The 15657-nt window shown below is 56.5% G+C and overlaps 1 protein-coding gene across 3 annotated transcripts in view; it reads right to left on the bottom strand.

The window, feature by feature from the left end:
• The window catches only part of ADCK5 (aarF domain containing kinase 5), an 18667-nt gene extending 3010 nt beyond the window's left edge, over positions 1 to 15657 (bottom strand). For 2 of the 3 annotated variants that reach the window (XM_053896314.1, XM_053896317.1), the window contains exons 1-3: positions 14584 to 15655; positions 6409 to 6515; positions 5448 to 5597 (exon numbers count right to left, since the gene is read on the bottom strand). In XM_053896314.1, the coding sequence (XP_053752289.1) occupies positions 5448 to 5597; positions 6409 to 6515; positions 14584 to 14595 (269 nt within the window). In that variant the 5' untranslated portion in view covers positions 14596 to 15655. Of the gene's footprint in view, positions 1 to 5447; positions 5598 to 6408; positions 6516 to 14583 lie in introns of all 3 variants that reach the window. The other variant, XM_053896316.1, reaches the window with a different exon arrangement.

Here is a 15657-nt window from a genome sequence, read left to right as displayed (position 1 = left end):
TGGCCGGCAAGCTGGCTGCTGTCACCAGCTCCTATGTGCAGATGTGACCTGGCTCCAGGCCCCTCTGTACCGCTGGCCCTGCCTCTGTACTCAGCCTCCTTTCCTGGACTGGGCTCTGCCAGTGCCCCCCCAGGCACTCTCCACATGTCCCCGGACAGCTCCACGGAGCTGTCCTGGGGGCCCAGGCCCCTCCTTATGACAGTGAGGGTACTCGCTCCCCGCCCTCCAGGCTATGGACAGGGACCCTGGGTCTGGAGAGGGAAAAAAACCAGGGCTGAGTCCAGGCCTCTGGCGTCACAGACCACAGACCCTCAGACCTTTGAGTGGGGTGTGGAGAGGACCTGAGGCCACTGGTCAAGCCAAACCTCTACCTCCCTGCCTCTCGGTCACCTCCGCCACAGAAGGGTCGGAATTAAAAGGCGGGAAGGAATAGGCTGCTAGATCCCGGATAGGTTTGCTTCCTTGCTGCAGTACACGCTGCTCCCAGCAGTCATGTAGAGCAGCGTCTGAGTTCAGCCCACGCCCCGTGCCTTCCAGACTGTCCCCCGTAGACCAGCTCTGCCCCACTCACCCCCAGCCCGACACAGGAAACAAACAGGATTGCCTGTAAGAAGGGAATGCATGGTTGGCAGGGTGAGCAAGAACACAGGATTTCTCTGAGCTCCACAGACACAAGGCAGGGGAGAAGGCTTCCCTCCCTGAATAATTCAGTCCAAAAGCCAATGCAAGGTCTGCAAAGGTGGTGGCGGGGGGGGCTGGATAACTGCTTCACGCAAGGTGACTGATCGAATAAGCCACTAAAGACGAGGGAAGCCAGGATTCTCCCAGTTGGAGAAGGGGGTCACAGATCTAGAAAGGGAGAGAATGAGAAAGGTCCCTGTGGAGAAGTATCTGTGTGAAAGCAAGGTTTGGTAGGAAACAAACACACCTAAGTACGCGCGCGTGCACACATTCACGTGCCCTAACAGCCCCCAGCGCTGGTCTGGGAGGGCCCGGGAGCACACACACCCAACGTCTATGTCATCCTTAAGACCCTTCTCCCACTCCCTTGGAGAGAAGCTGACTCCAGGCCTAGGAAAGAACAAGATGAGCCTGGAGTATCTCAGTGCAAAAGGAGGAACCAAATGCTCCAGAAATGGAAACATGCCAAAAGGATTCGGGTGGGAATTGATGGGAGAAAAGAAAATAAAAAGCTGAGATGTTAATGGCAAAATCTACGTTCACTGCATAGTGTTTCCAATTCCACTGTTTTAAGTGTTTACTATAAAATGTTGGAGATAGAAGGAAGGACCTACACCCGAAACAAATAGTACACTATGTTAGCTCATTGGAATTTAGATAAAAACTTGGGGGGGGGAGAAAAAAAAGGATCGCAAAGGCCAGGTTGAAGGGGCTCCCGCCAGCCAATCCCGGAACAGTAGGCAACAAAAAAATCCACAGTGATGTCAACAGAGAGCGACCCACAGAATAAAAAATCCATGAGTCCAGACTGACACGAATAAATGGGGAAAAGAGAAATTTTTTTCTTACAGTACAATGACAACTAACAAACGTGGAAAGACTGAATTAGAAAAAAACACCATCTGGCGAACACATAAGAATGAATTCACCTGACATGCCCCGGGAGCCCTGAGCCGGTGGGCAAGGGGCGGCAGGAACGGACATCGACATGACGCAAAGACCAGGAACCAAACAGCAAAGCTCCCTGGGACGCGCTGAAACCACGTGCCACCTGACAGGTGCAGAACGGTGTCATTTCCGTGCTGTTCCTGCCCAAACGCACCAACTGAATCCAGCTGTGAGCACGCATCAGACAAACCCAACCAGAGAGGCCTTCTACAAAAGGGGTCAGCAAGACTTTTCTGTACAGAGTTAGTATTTTGGGCTTTATGAGCCACACGGTCTCCACTCTGCTGTTGTAGTGAAAGCAGCCGCAGGCAACATGTACACAACAGACGTGACTACGGTTCCAAGAGAGCTTGATTATAAAACACGCAGCAGCCACTTTTGGCCACAGTTTGCTGACCCCTGTTGTACATTACCGGCCTATAAGCCTCCAGATATGTCAAGGTCGCTGTGTAATGAAGAATTAGCTTTATTCGGAAGGGCCTGCCTGGCCTTTGCCCCAAGCTCCTGGCAGGGGGCCTCTAAAACCGTGGGATTTCCTGAGTGACAGGAGAGTCTGATCCGTGATGGGCCAGGAAGGTTCATGCTAACGAAGAGCTCAGATCTCTAGAAAGATCAACCATGTGACTAGAATTTTGGGGGCTCTGAGCCAAGATATCAGCCCAGCTGGGGAGGGGAGGGAGACTGGACCCTGAGTTCAATCAGGAGGCCAATGATTCAATTGTTCCTATGTAATGAAACTCCACTAGAAGCTGCTTGCCGAAGCTCAGGGAATACCCAAATGCACGGTCACACAACAGGGCAGGACTGGGGGTATAACGTGTCACTGAGGACATGGGAGCTCTGAGTTTGGGACTCTCCTGGACCTTACTCTGTCCATCTCTTCCTTGGGCTCATCCTAATTTGTATCTTTTTTGCTTTGATAACAACATAATCCAGAGGCCAGAACTTTCCTGAGTTCTGCGATTTGTCCTAAGGAACTATCGAAACTGTCTATGGGGATCCCTGAGGACAGCCCTAGGCACACATGGGGGTCTGGGGGACCATGCTTGACCTCAAGTTTAGCCATAACAGCCAAGGAGAGGAGCGCCTGGTTGGCTCAATCGGTTAAGCATACAACTCTTCATTTTGGCTCAGGTCATTATCTTGCAGTTTGTGGGTTTGAGCCCCACATCGGGGGGCTCTAACAGTGTGGAGCCTGCTTGGGATTCTCTCTCTCCCTCTGCCTCTCTGTCTCAAAATAAATAAATCAACTTTAAAAAAAAAGAGCCGGGGCGCCTGGGTGGCGCAGTCGGTTAAGCGTCCGACTTCAGCCAGGTCACGATCTCGCGGTCCGTGAGTTCGAGCCCCGCGTCAGGCTCTGGGCTGATGGCTCGGAGCCTGGAGCCTGTTTCCGATTCTGTGTCTCCCTCTCTCTCTGCCCCTCCCCCGTTCATGCTCTGTCTCTCTCTGTCCCAAAAATAAATAAAAAAAAAACGTTGAAAAAAAATTTTTTTAATTAAAAAAAAAATTTAAAAAAAATAAAAAAAAAGAGCCAAAGAGACAAGGGGGAATGTTCCAGACTGCAGGAGATTAGAGATGGGCCTAGCATGGGATCCTTGTGCTAAAAAGGTTATTGCCATACATGTGAATGAGCTAAGGTGGTTAGAGGCTTATAACGTATCAGCTTCCTGACTGTGCTTATGGAGAATGTCCTTGTTTAGGAAATACACTCAAGGTTTCAGGGATAATGGAGCACACTGACAACTTATTTGCAGATGTTTCAAGGAAAAAAAAAAGTTCTTTTGTATTATTCTCACAACTCTTCTGGACATTTGAAATTGTATCCAAAAAAGGAAAGCCCAAAATTTCTGAAAAGTTAAAATTAAGCAAGGGGTGGGATAAGAAACCAAGGCCTTGGTGTGGACTTCCCACCATCCCCGTCTTTGAGTCCTCACACATGCATGACATGTTCTGATCTCTGCTCTCTGTGCGAGAACAAGCCCCCGACTCTCCTGGTGCTGAGCCGGTCCTGACCTGCCCCTGGCCTGTGCTCTGTCCGTGGCTCCTGAGTACACAGTGCCCCTTACTCCAGAGGCCCTGTGGTCACCCTGTGCCCAGCCTGCCTCCCCTAGCAACTGCTGGGGCTTACAGCTGACAAGGACAGCTCCCCTCCCTCTAATCCCAGCTCGGCCCCAGAAAGCAAGCTGTAAAATTACATTTTCTTTTTAAAAGTTTAACTTTTTTTTTTTTTTTTTTTTTTTTTTTTTGAGAAAGAGAGAAAGAGCGCGAGCAGGGGAGGAGCAGAGAGAAGGAGACACGGAATCTGAAGAAGGCTCCAGGCTCTGAGCTGTCAGCACAGAGCCCAACATGGGGCTCGAATTCACGAATCGTGAAATCATGACCTGAGCCGAAGTCGGACGCTTAACCGACTGCGCCACCCACGCGCCCCTGTAAAATTACATTTTCTCAGGAAGGAAGCAGAGAAGGCAGGCATGCCAAGCCTGCTGACGGGGCACCTGCCGCTGGGAAATAACAGCACATGAGAGGCAGAAGGTGAGACAAGCCCAGACCTGCTGAGTGTGCATTTCAGAACCAGGCTGCATGGGGACAGTCCCCAACAGTCCTGCACAGTCCCACGTGGCGGAGGCTCACAGGAGACAAGACTCCGGGCCTGCCCTCGTCAACCTGAGGGCTGTGGAGACTGTGCAACCCTGCAGGACAGAGAAGTCACGGCCCAGAAGCTGCCCTTGAGCAAACCTGACCACCTAGGGAGACAGCCATCAGTGAGCTAAGAAGTGATGGGTTTGTGTCCTCCCAGCAGGAAGTGGTCAAGCATTCAGCTATCCAGCCATCTATGGCCTCCATTAGCATAAACCTCAGAGAAGTTTCTGGCTAAGTGCTGAAGGCCTCAGCAGTCCTAAGCCTTCCCTTGAGAAATGACCCAGGTTGGAGAGGCTGCAGGTGCTCAGAGCTGGCAGAGCAGGACCACCCCCACACCCCGACCCTGCAGCCTCCTTGACCAAGGTCTCCTGTGAGCCGCTCCGCTGAGCAATCACGTGCACCCCCCGGCCCAGCCCGACGGTGGGTTTCGCTAGAAGGAGGAGCTTTCACTCAACGCCAAGAGCTGCTTCTCAGGACTTCTGGCTGTAGGAACTCCTGGACCTGACCAACAGCAGAAATGTCTAAGGTGCTCCAACAGGAAGATCACCCTTACTGCCTCCCTCCAAGAATCTTGCACTGAGACATAAGGGAGCATGAAAAGGGCCTTTAGTTTAAGGCACCCTTGATATTAATGACCAGACACAGTCCATCTCTAGTCCAGTCCAATGGGAGTAGAGGAGGCATAACAGCCCTCCTCTCGGAGCCCCAATCCTCTCTGGATGCCAGCTTTCCGTGGGGGCGAGAAGGGGGAGGAGGAGGGAGAGGACAAGAGGGGGAAGAGGGGGAGGAGGAGGGAGAGGACGAGAGGGGCGAGGGGGGAGGGGGGGGCGAGGAGGGAGAGGAGGAGGGGAGGAGGCGGTGGTGGCAGCAGCCCGGCTGCCCACCAGCTGGCAGGAGCCTGAGGCAGGGGAGGCACCAGCTCTCCTCCCCCCAACTGGTCAAAGCTGATCTGAAGGGTCTGCGGAGGTGCGGCCCGTGTGGGCGGCTCACTGGCACTTCGCCCGCGCGGACCCTGCGGCGCTCAGCTGCTTCAGCCGGCGGCACGAGGGTGCCTGGAAGGCAGCCTGCAAGCGCCGAGCGGAAGCCCAACCCTTCCTGGCCCCAGCTCAAGCCCCCACGTGTCGTGTCGGGACGGGGCTGCGCCGGGGAGGAACCGCGCCGCCCCCAGCCCCTTTTACCTGCTGAAGCGCCCGACACCGTCCACCACAAGCCTCATCCTTCTCTTCTCCTGAGGCTCTGCGGTGAGATAGCGGATCCCAAGAAGCAGGGGCACCCCCACCACCGTGGCAGACAGCGCCTTCCTCCACAGGGGCCGGGGTCTCAGGGACCTGGAGGGAGACAGGTACGTGGCTCAGGTTACTTCGCTCCTGCCCCTGCCCACCGGGGCCCGGCTCTGCAGCTAACACGGGTTCCAGGTGCCCACGTGGACACTCGAGTGTTCCCGGTCACCTTGGACGCCGGGCTCCGAGGGGCCGCTGAGCACAGGAGGGGGCCCCTTGGCTACATGGGAAGCAGCTCGCAGGCAGAGCTGTGACCCTCGCAGGACCGGGGCCTCCCGCGCCGTATGGAGCTATATATAGCCCGTCACCTCCACGACGGCCCAACCAGACGGCAGAGCGTCAGACAGCAGCGTGGGGCAACACGCACAGGGGACGGCTACTACGGTGCGAGGCCGCCAGGAGCCCAGCATCCAGTCACACGTCTGCCCCAGGGTCACCAAGCAGCAGCTCCACCAGGCCCGGATTCGGCCTCCTGACCCCGCCCCTCAATGCCGCCCCACCCCACTCACGGGCCCCAGGCCTGGAACCCCCTCACCCACATTTCTTGCTGCTTCCACCCCTGGCTGTGGCCCCATCCACGGCACTCCCGCCCTCCTGCACCGGCCCGGACCGGTCATTCTGTCTTCTCAGAACACACGGCTCTAGCTGCGGTCTACTGGCCGCCGCTGGCCGGGAGTCCTGCCCCACGAACTCTGGGCCCTGGCGGTGGGGGCTCCGAGCCACCTCACCAAAGAGCAAACGATCTGTCTTGGGGCGGAAGCAGAGAAGCCCAGCCTTGGGCCACACGAGACAGGTCTTCCCTCCCTGCCTGGCAAGAAGCACGCACCCTCGAGGGCACCTGTGGCTGCGGAGAACTCACCACCTTGCAGGCAGGACCCTGAGGCTTCTCCTGAAGAAGGTGGCAGGGGACGGGCAGGGCTCCCGCCCACTCTGCAGCAGGGCAGAGTGGACGCGGCAGAGCTGGGCCTGCAGGGTGAGTGAGCGGCAAGGGGTCAGACGCGGCAAGAACTCGCCCTCCAGCCTCCTGCTGCCCCGGCATTCCCAGGCCTGGATCTGAGGGGCACCTGTGCCTTCCGGTACCCAAATATGCCATCGAAGCAAGTCAGCATTGCCGGGCCCTGTGCGTGGGGCCCGGCCTGCATGTCTGACTCAGGAAGGCAAAGACCATCCCATCTCCCGCGAGTAAGGCCAAGATCCGGGAATCACAGGAGACAAGGAAAGGCTACACACAGTCTGCACCTCGACAGGTCACTAGAGACATCCCCGCCTCTGACACCCCTCAGTCCCTGCCTGACACTCCACTGGGGCCCTGGGACCTATGACGCCCGCCTCTGACACCCCTCAGTCCCTGCCTCTGACACTCCACTGGGGCCCTGTGACCTATGATTTACTCTTTTTCTGCTGTTTGCCCACTGACCAGCAGCCTCAGGAAGTCATTCTTAATTTCTAAAGGAAAGATCAATAATGCTTCATCACACAATCAGAAAGATGTCAGGGGGCACCTGGGTAGCTCAGTCGGTTAAGCATCCGACTCTTAGTTTAAGCTCAGGTCATGATCTTGCAGTTCGTGGGTTCGGGCCTGCGTGGGGCTCTGTGCTGACAGCGTGGAGCCTGCTTGGGATTCTCTCTCCCCCCATCCCTTCTCTCTCTGCCTCTGCCTCTCTCTCTCAAAATAAATAAATAAAGGAAAGGAAGAAAGGAAGGAAGGGAGGAAGGGAGGAAGGGAGGGAGGGAGGGACGGAGGGAGGAAGACAGATGTCAGACTCTCAGGTGGAAGACCAGAAGCAGGAAAAAGTTGTTCTGAGAGCACGTGCCAGGACCCAGAAGCAGGGACCCGGAGCGGGGCAGATGCACCGAACCAGAAAGAGTGCGGGGACTGCCTGGGGGCCGCTTACTCCAGTGGCCACGGAAACTTCATGGCTCTCCCGCCCCGACGGCCTTGCTCTCTCGATCTCATTTTAATTATGAAATAAGAGTTCCTCAACCACAAATTACCAACTGCAAATTCTCCTTTTAGGGAAGAAAAGGTGGTGCGTAGTAAGTCATGACCCACGGCACAGATGCTAACGTTATCATCATGAAGCCCGGCCCAAATAAGGAATTGACTTTCCTAACATTTTCTGGCCAATGCACACAGCCCTGAAGACAATTTCAAGGACTGCAAAACAACACAAAAGTCAAAGGAAAAGGTCCGTGACCTACTGTCCCAAGAGGAGAGCGCAGGCTGACAGAAAACCTCTGCTCAGCAAGGCCACACACAGTGAGTGCAGATGCTCAAGGAAACCCCACAGAGGCCAGAAAGGCGGCCAGAGGCAGAAGGACGGGGGCAGGCAGAGTCCCTAGGCTTTCTGTGCAAGGGACAGCATGGCCCGCCCCCACCGCCCTCAGGGCACCTCCCCCCCCCCACCGCCCTCCAGCCCACGTGACCTGATTTGGCCACGCTGAGGCTCACCAGAAGAGGAAGCCCAGAGAATGGGCGTCTGTGAGCTCAGACATCTGGGGGACAGCTGCTCTGAACACTAGTATGTACCTGCAGGATGTGTGGTTCCCACCGGGGTCTCCCACCTTGTTTGTCCCACCCAGACCGCACACTCCCCTCCGACGCAGCTCTGTCCAGGCTCCGTCCGGCCCCCGCCTGTTCCCTTCAAGGTCTTCGGATACCGTCCGCCTCCCCCGGTCCCGCATCTTCTAGCACACATGCGCATCAAACAAACCCTGCCAGAGACGCCCAGGATGACACCGGATCCTGCAGGTGACCGGGGACCTCAGACAAACGTAGACAAAGCCCGGAAGTCACAAGGACAGTGTGAGGGCACAGGGAAGGGGCATCCATGACCTGGAGCAAGTGGGACCTCCACGGGGACACCAAAGACGGTCTTGTATGCAGAGGATGCGGGTTCAGGGGAGGCCTGAAGCCAGGAGAGCACAGGGCTCTTCTGGGGAGGAGAGGTCCGCGTGGAGACACTGTATGCTCACAGGTACAGCGGGGAGCGGGGCCGCTGCCCGAAAAGACCAGACTGGGGAGCAAGGTGAGCTGGGGCCGGGCAGGGCACCCCAAGGGGCCCTGGGGGTTTTCCTGCAGGGACTGGACGACGTGCTGGGGAGGTCAGCCCATGAGGAGGGGGCCGGGTGATGGAGCCAAGTGGATTCAAGACAAGTGCGAGGGACTGGCAAGACGGCCCGAGGCTGGTGCCTGAGAGCCTGGGAGTGTCGCGATGCCGTCACTCGCCAGCTGCCTGAAATTCTGGCCAGCGAGAGCTGTGCTAGGAATCTGATCTCTGGAAGACAGTGAGCCCACTGAGTAAGGACAAGCCCACCGAGCAAGAACTGACGACAGCCACCAGCTGCCAGCCACTGGAGCTCAGCACTCAGTATCAGTGACCCTGAGCACACCCAACAAGTAGATCCAGGCTGTGGGACATTCTCTAAACAGCCTGCTCTCTTCAGAAAGTCGTCAGGACCCACGAGTTGGGAATACTGGTGCTGGGCACGGCCATTTATTAATTACCTCTACTTCTGTAAATATTTTCCAGTTTTTATAACAAGAAGTTAAAAAAAAAAGTCACAAGAAAAAAAAGCGGGAAGACTTCTAGATCGAGAGGCTAAACAGACACGATACCGCGACGACGCACTTCAGGTTAAAAAAAGGCGCCTGCAAACACACTCTGGGAAAATGAGCAAGTCAGAATACGGACAGACATTACAGGATTATTGTTCACACCTTTAGGCACGATTAAGCGAGAATGTTCTTGTTGAGGGCATGCACGCTGGAATGTTTAGAGACTGTTTATGTCTGCAACCTGCTTTCAATTGGTCCAATGACAACAAAATACACAATTTCAAACAAAAATAAGAACAACTAGGGCAGGATATTAAAAACGGGTGGATCTAGGTGGCCAGTAACTGGACAATTAACGATGTGGCAGCGTTCTGTCAGAGTGTGTCCCGATATCTAAACTTCCTCATGATCAAGGCTGCTACGATGCTCCAAGTCCCAGCCAGGAAGGTGGCATTGTTTTTGTGGTCTTTTTAAATTTATTTTTTAAATGTTTATTTATTTTTGAGAGAGGGAGAGAGAGCACACATGCTTGCAAGCAGGGGAAGGGCAAAAAGAGGGAGACGGAGGATCTGATGCGGGGCTCGAACTCACAAACCTTGAGATTATGCCCTGATCTCAAAGTCAGATGCTCAGCCAACTGAGCCACCCAAGGGTCCCTGCTTTTGTTTTTTGACTTAACTTTTTACCTTTTTAATTATTCTATCGTTTCCCTTATAAACTTTTAGTTGGTTGCAATCACTTACAAAGCTTTGTGTAGTTAACACAAATGACTAAACTATGAATTCTCTATTTGAAATATAGTCCCAAATACTTTTACCACCTCCTCCAAATGGAAATACTTTTATACACTTTCAATTCTATTTTTAACCTTCCTGACTTCTATGTTATTGTCATGCATTTTTTAAAGTTTATTTTAGTTTCGGTATGGTTAACACACCAGGTCGGATCAGCTTCGGGTGTAGGACAGGACTCAGCACCTCCGTAGGCCACCCAGTGCTCATCCCAAGTGCACCGCTTCCCCCATCCCCCACCCCCTCTGGTGGCCAGCAGTGTGTTCTCCGGAGTGCAGAGTCTATATTTGGGTTTGTCTTTTCCCCCTTGTATTTGTTCTGTTTCTGAAATTCCACGTGAGCGGAATCACACAGTATGTCTTCCTCTGACTGACTTACTTTGTTTAGCATTATTACTCTCTAGCTCTATCCGTGTTGTTGCACATGGCAAGATTTCATTCCTTTTTGTGGCCGAGTAATATTCTGGTGTGTGCGCGTGTGTGCGCGTGTGTGTGTGTTCGCACGTGCGCACATCTTCTTTACCCAGTCATCAGTCGGTGGACACTACAACTGCTCCCGGATCTTGGCTACTGCGAATACGCCGCAATAAACACCAGGGTGTGTGTGTCCCTGTGAATTAGTGTTTCTGTATTTTGGAGGGAAAATAGCTAGCAGTGCAATTACTGGATGGGAGGGTGGTTCTATTTTTAACTTTCTGAGGAACCTCCACACTGTTTTCCTCAGTGGCTGCACCAGTTTGCATTCCCACCAATAGTGTACAAGGGTTCCTTTTTCTCCGCGTCTGAGGAAGGTGGCATTTTGAAGATGAGGCAGCTGGTGCAGGGCAGGGGTACTCACCGGGGGAGACTGTGTGCCCAGGACGGCTGGCACTGTTTGGAGACACTCTTAGCTGTCACAACCTGGGGAAAGGGGTGCTCTCGGTATTGAATGGGTGGAGGCCAGGGACACTGCTCGACACCACCCAGTGCCCAGGGTGGCCCTGCCCTAGAGACTCAGGCGGAGCCAAGGCTGAGGAGCCGGGGCAGACTATGAACCCGGACTTCTGAGCCTGTTAACTGGGATGCAGGCTCCAGCAAATGCTATCTGTGCAGTGTGTGTGGGTAAGTTACTTCCCTCTCTGTACCTTAGTTTCCCCATCTGTAAAGCCAGGACCACTGTACTATTAACATACAGGACAAGTGAACTGACATTTGCAAAGCACTCTGCACGGTGCCCAGCCCACACGACAGGCCAGGCAGATGGGCATGCTGAGGTCACGCTGGGGTCAAGGAGAAGCTACTCTCCACAGCCTTCCTGTGCCATGCCACCTGTGGGTCCCCATGCCCTTACTCTCCTGCCAGCAGCCTTGTCCCCACAAGCCCACACCACCTAACATGAAGAAGTACATACCTGCTAGATTAAAGTGAACTACTTATATTAAAAGATCATCAGCCTCTTACTGCTTTTTCACAAGGAAGAAAAGCGGTCAGCCAAGAAGATAAGAGAGACTATTTCCAACATGTGTAAAACGTGGAGATCGGTTATATACAGAATATGCAGAAATGCTTTAGTTAACTGGAGAAGGGTATGAGCAAAGTGAGAGGGCAGAAGAGTTCCGATGGGTTCATTGGTTCAGAGGCTGCACCACTGCAGGCGAAGCAAGAAAATGCCCGAAGCCGATGGACAATGATTATTCTGAGACATCAGCTTTCAGAAGGGAAGGGAATGATCAGGGAGCTATTCCAGCCAATGAACTGGAGGCACAGAGCAAAAGGCCTCACGACTCGGGGGCCGAAGCAAGGGCTGGCCGGGAATGCAGCCTGCCAGCACCAGGCGTGGCTGCCTGAAGACCAGGGGCTGACCCCAGACTCCCCAGAAGACCAGACCCTCCGGATGGCCCTGTGAGCGCTGAGCGGGAGGGGCCGCGCTCGTGTTCTTTCACGGAGGAGAATGCTAAATCTGAATTCTTTTATTACTGAGTACATAGTAATAAATAACACATTTATTACTAAAGCACAAGGCCCTGGCTGCACCCCAAGCTTCAGGGTGGGTGAGGCCAGAAAGGTAACAGCCCGGCCATAGCCCCCAGTAACAGTTTTCAGTTTTCTTAGATGCCGCTGCAGCAGGAGTGACTCCTCAGTCACCTTCCCATAACAAAGATCCCTCTGGTGGACCCCAGACAGCCCACGCAGCACCAGGCCCAGGCCTTTGTCCAGGCTGCTATTCTGCCTGGAACACCCTTCGCCAGACCCTAAATTCATCAGTCCTGTCTGTCATCCCCCCATCCGCCTCTGCACCTTGCACACACCTCTCCCGCTGTCCTTGTCACACTGGAGTGTGACTGTTAGCTTATAGTCTCTGCCCCCCACCAGACTGTGCAGGGCTCACCTCTCCATCATCTCTGTGCTTCTAGGATCTAGTGCAGTGCCTGTTAGATAAAGCAGGAACTCGAGGAAGGCTTGTTGAATTGAGACAAACGATACTAAGCACAGAACGAACTAGCACCCCCACATGGCCCAGCCTTGGATGCTAGGTGAGCAATATGCACAGTCAGGTAAGAGATGACAGCAGCCCGGCTCTGGACAGGACTTCAAGGAAGAGGCCTCATGCTGACAACTCCAGAGCCCCCACCAGGGTCCACAGGCACATTCCAGAACCTGGCTCCCTCCAGTGTGGGATGCCCAGTACTCCTCAAACTATCCCCATCACCCAAGAGACATCCCCAAAGCCCAAAGAAGTCATGTGGCTATAAACACAGGGCAGAATCTGCGGCCAGATCTTCGAGGAACCAGGACAACTGCCACCACATCACATATAACCCAAACCACCCAGAGCTTGGGCACCAGGACACACCAGCAAACAGGAAGAGAGAGAGCTGTGGCTCCCCAGGATATCCCCCCCCCCCCCCCCACCAGGCCTTCTCACCAGGGCGGCCACATGCCCTGGCTTGCCTGGGACAGTCCTGGCGCACGCGTGTCTCAACGGCCACCACTTCAGAGCCTTCCAGTTTGCATGAGCTGAACTGGGCCTCCTCTACCCCAGCCTCTCATGCTTTCTTAGAGCGTGTGCACAGCCTGGCTGCAGACACAGTGTTCATCTGGAACTCAGCTAACAACCTATAAAGTAGCAACAGCAACAAAAAGCTCTCAGTAGTGAGAACCAGACAGATATTCCAAAGTCAAAGACAAGCTGAGGTGCCTGTTTTGCTAGCACCCTGTCGATCAGATTAGCAGATGAAAGGTCACTGCAGGCGACCCAGCCCATAGCGCTAAGAAGCAACTGCTGAACCTCACGATGAGGCCCTAAGACAGAAAAACTAGAGGTGACGAGAACCTGGGCACTTTCCAGCAGGGAGGAAACCAAGGCACAGCAGTGTTCCCGTGGGTAGGAAGTGAGACTGGAGAGGGCTCTGAGGGCCACGAACAGCCTGCCCTTTCTTTTCCAAGGGTCTGTGGCCTCTTGGCACCAGTCAGGACCCAGAAGCTGAATGGGCTCTGCTCCACTTGGCGGCTGTGAGCAGCCCCTGATCAGAAGCTGACGCCTGCCTGCCTGCTCCTTAGGCTGCCGGATTAAGTGACCCGACTACGTGCAGAAGCTCTGTAAGCTGTAAAGTGCTGTGCCCAGGCCCACTCGGCGTCTCTCTGCCTGACTCGGACTAACCCTGTTCCACCTCAGACTACAACGCCTGCGCAGGGCAGCCACTCCTGGCAAGGCACGACGCCGACACGGCTAGGCTCACTGGACGAACACAAGCTCTGCGCAAAGCTCCAAGGTGAAGGTGTCTTCAGCTCTAAGCCCTCTGACGAAAAGCCCAGATCCCTGGGGAGGCCGTGGCTAGGACCTGGGTCAGTGATCGTGACAGCCGGTTTAAACGGTGCCCGTCCTAACTGCAGATACAACACAATGGGAGGCCCAACCAAGACAGAACTCGAGCAGCACCGCGTTGGCAGGACAGCCGAGGGCCAGGCGGAAGTCTGGGTGGGGGTGGGGGACAGACCGCCTCGGAGCCAGGGCCGCTGTCAGCCCACCGGAGACACCGCGGCCCCCGCACTCCCCAGAGTCCTCTCATCTCCTCACAAGCCGGGGGCAGGCGTCACTCAGGACGGTCTCAGGTGGCTTGGTGGCCAGGGGCAGGGTTCCCAGGGGAGCAGGCAGAAGGAAAGACGGGGACTCCGGTCTGGGATTCTGGCAGAGATGAAGCAGTGAGGGGTAGGAAGGGTGTCCATCAGTCCAGGAAGCCAGGGCAGACTGCCCTGGGAAAAGGTGTGTCTCTGGACAGCGGTGTCCACGAGGGGATACGATTTAGAGGTTGTCTCCGAGGCGGGTCCCTAACCCAGCACACGTGCTTCCGGCGAGAGGAGAGGGCTCTGCGGTGGGCTCGGGCTCCTAGGTGGTACCCAGCATCTCCCAACACAGCCTAGGGGCTTTTACCCTGAGGAACAGGGACTCTGAGAGATGTGAAGGACGCCCCCGAGAGCCCTGGGGGCCCCTGCCGGGCAGGGGGTCAGGGTCCCGGGGAGGCGGGGGGGTGTGTGGGGGGAGGGACCCTGACAGGTGGGAGCGACGGTCCCGGGGCGGGGAGGAAGGGTCGGTGGGTTGTGAGGGTCCCTGACGGCGCCCAGGACGGGGCGGCTCTGGGGTGGCTCCGAGGGCTCCGGACGGAGACTGACGGGATCTGTGGCGCCCGCGCGGGGGGACGACTCACCGGCCGCCACATCTTCCACGCCGCCGCTCGGCTCCCGCTCGCCGCAGACTCGCGTCTTCCGGCCCAGCAGTCCCCGCGAGGCGGGGAGCAGGGCGCACGCGCGCCCCGCCCCGAAGGCGGTGGGCGGAGCCCGAGGCCACGCCCCCGCGTGCTGGCCTCCGCGGCGGAGCAGCGCCTCCTGGCGGCGCCCGCGAGCTGGCTTTAGGGCTTGGACAGCGCCAGGCGCCTGGGCCGGGGAGGACGCGGCCCGGGCGGCGGCGGCCAGTCGGACAGGCAATTCCCGGGTCAGGGCTCACTGCCGCTCGGGACGGGGAGTGGGGGGTCTTCTCCCACCCGGATGGAAGCTGAGGCTCGGGGAGGTCTGCGCACTCGCTCCCCAGGAACTCACAGCGTGGGCGGACGCCGGAGGGAGATGGGAGCGCACGGCGGGCAGGGGGCCGCTGCTCAGAGAGCCGGAGCCCCGCCGGTGGGGCGGGGAGGGGCGGCCCGCCAGCTCAGCACAGCTGTGCCACGGGTTAGGGTGAAACTGCTTTGCGGCTCGCTTTCCTCGCTGCAAAATGAGGCTGTGACTGAGTTGCCGAGGCAGCTCCTTGTTCCGTGCAATGCCCTTGTTCCTTGGACCCAAGCCGGGGATGCCTCGGAGCGCCTGCTGTGTGCGGGGCGTCAGGGAAGGCGGGCAGTCCAACACGCCGGCATTGGGGCGCACAGGGCAGGCAAGGCCCACGGGGCAGTCTTCTTCCTCCCGCACCCGCCCGCCAGCCGGCCCGGATGGCAGGGCAGGACCCCGTCCCCTCCCCTCAAAGGCCCTCTGAGCCCGGGCCGGTGCTCCTCCTCCCTCCTCTCACCCCTGCCAGGGTAACCCCACTCGCTCGGGGTTCCCTCCTCAGGCAGTCAAAACCCCGCCTCCCCGGTACCCCAGCCTGCTACCACCCAGCGGAGCTTCCCCAAAGGCCGCCTCAGCGCAGAGCTCGCGCCGCCCACTCCCGGCACCTCCTCTCAGCAGCCACGCCCCTCGAGGTCGGGGACTCGGGGACGAAGCCTCCAGCTGCCTGGCTGTCCAGCAGCGGCCGCCCT

This window comes from Panthera pardus, unplaced genomic scaffold, assembly GCF_024362965.1.
Source record: "Panthera pardus isolate Hobbes unplaced genomic scaffold, ASM2436296v1 HiC_scaffold_7, whole genome shotgun sequence".
In the NCBI taxonomy this organism is placed as follows: Eukaryota; Metazoa; Chordata; class Mammalia; order Carnivora; family Felidae; genus Panthera; species Panthera pardus.
This window is presented reverse-complemented; position numbering and strand designations above follow the sequence as displayed.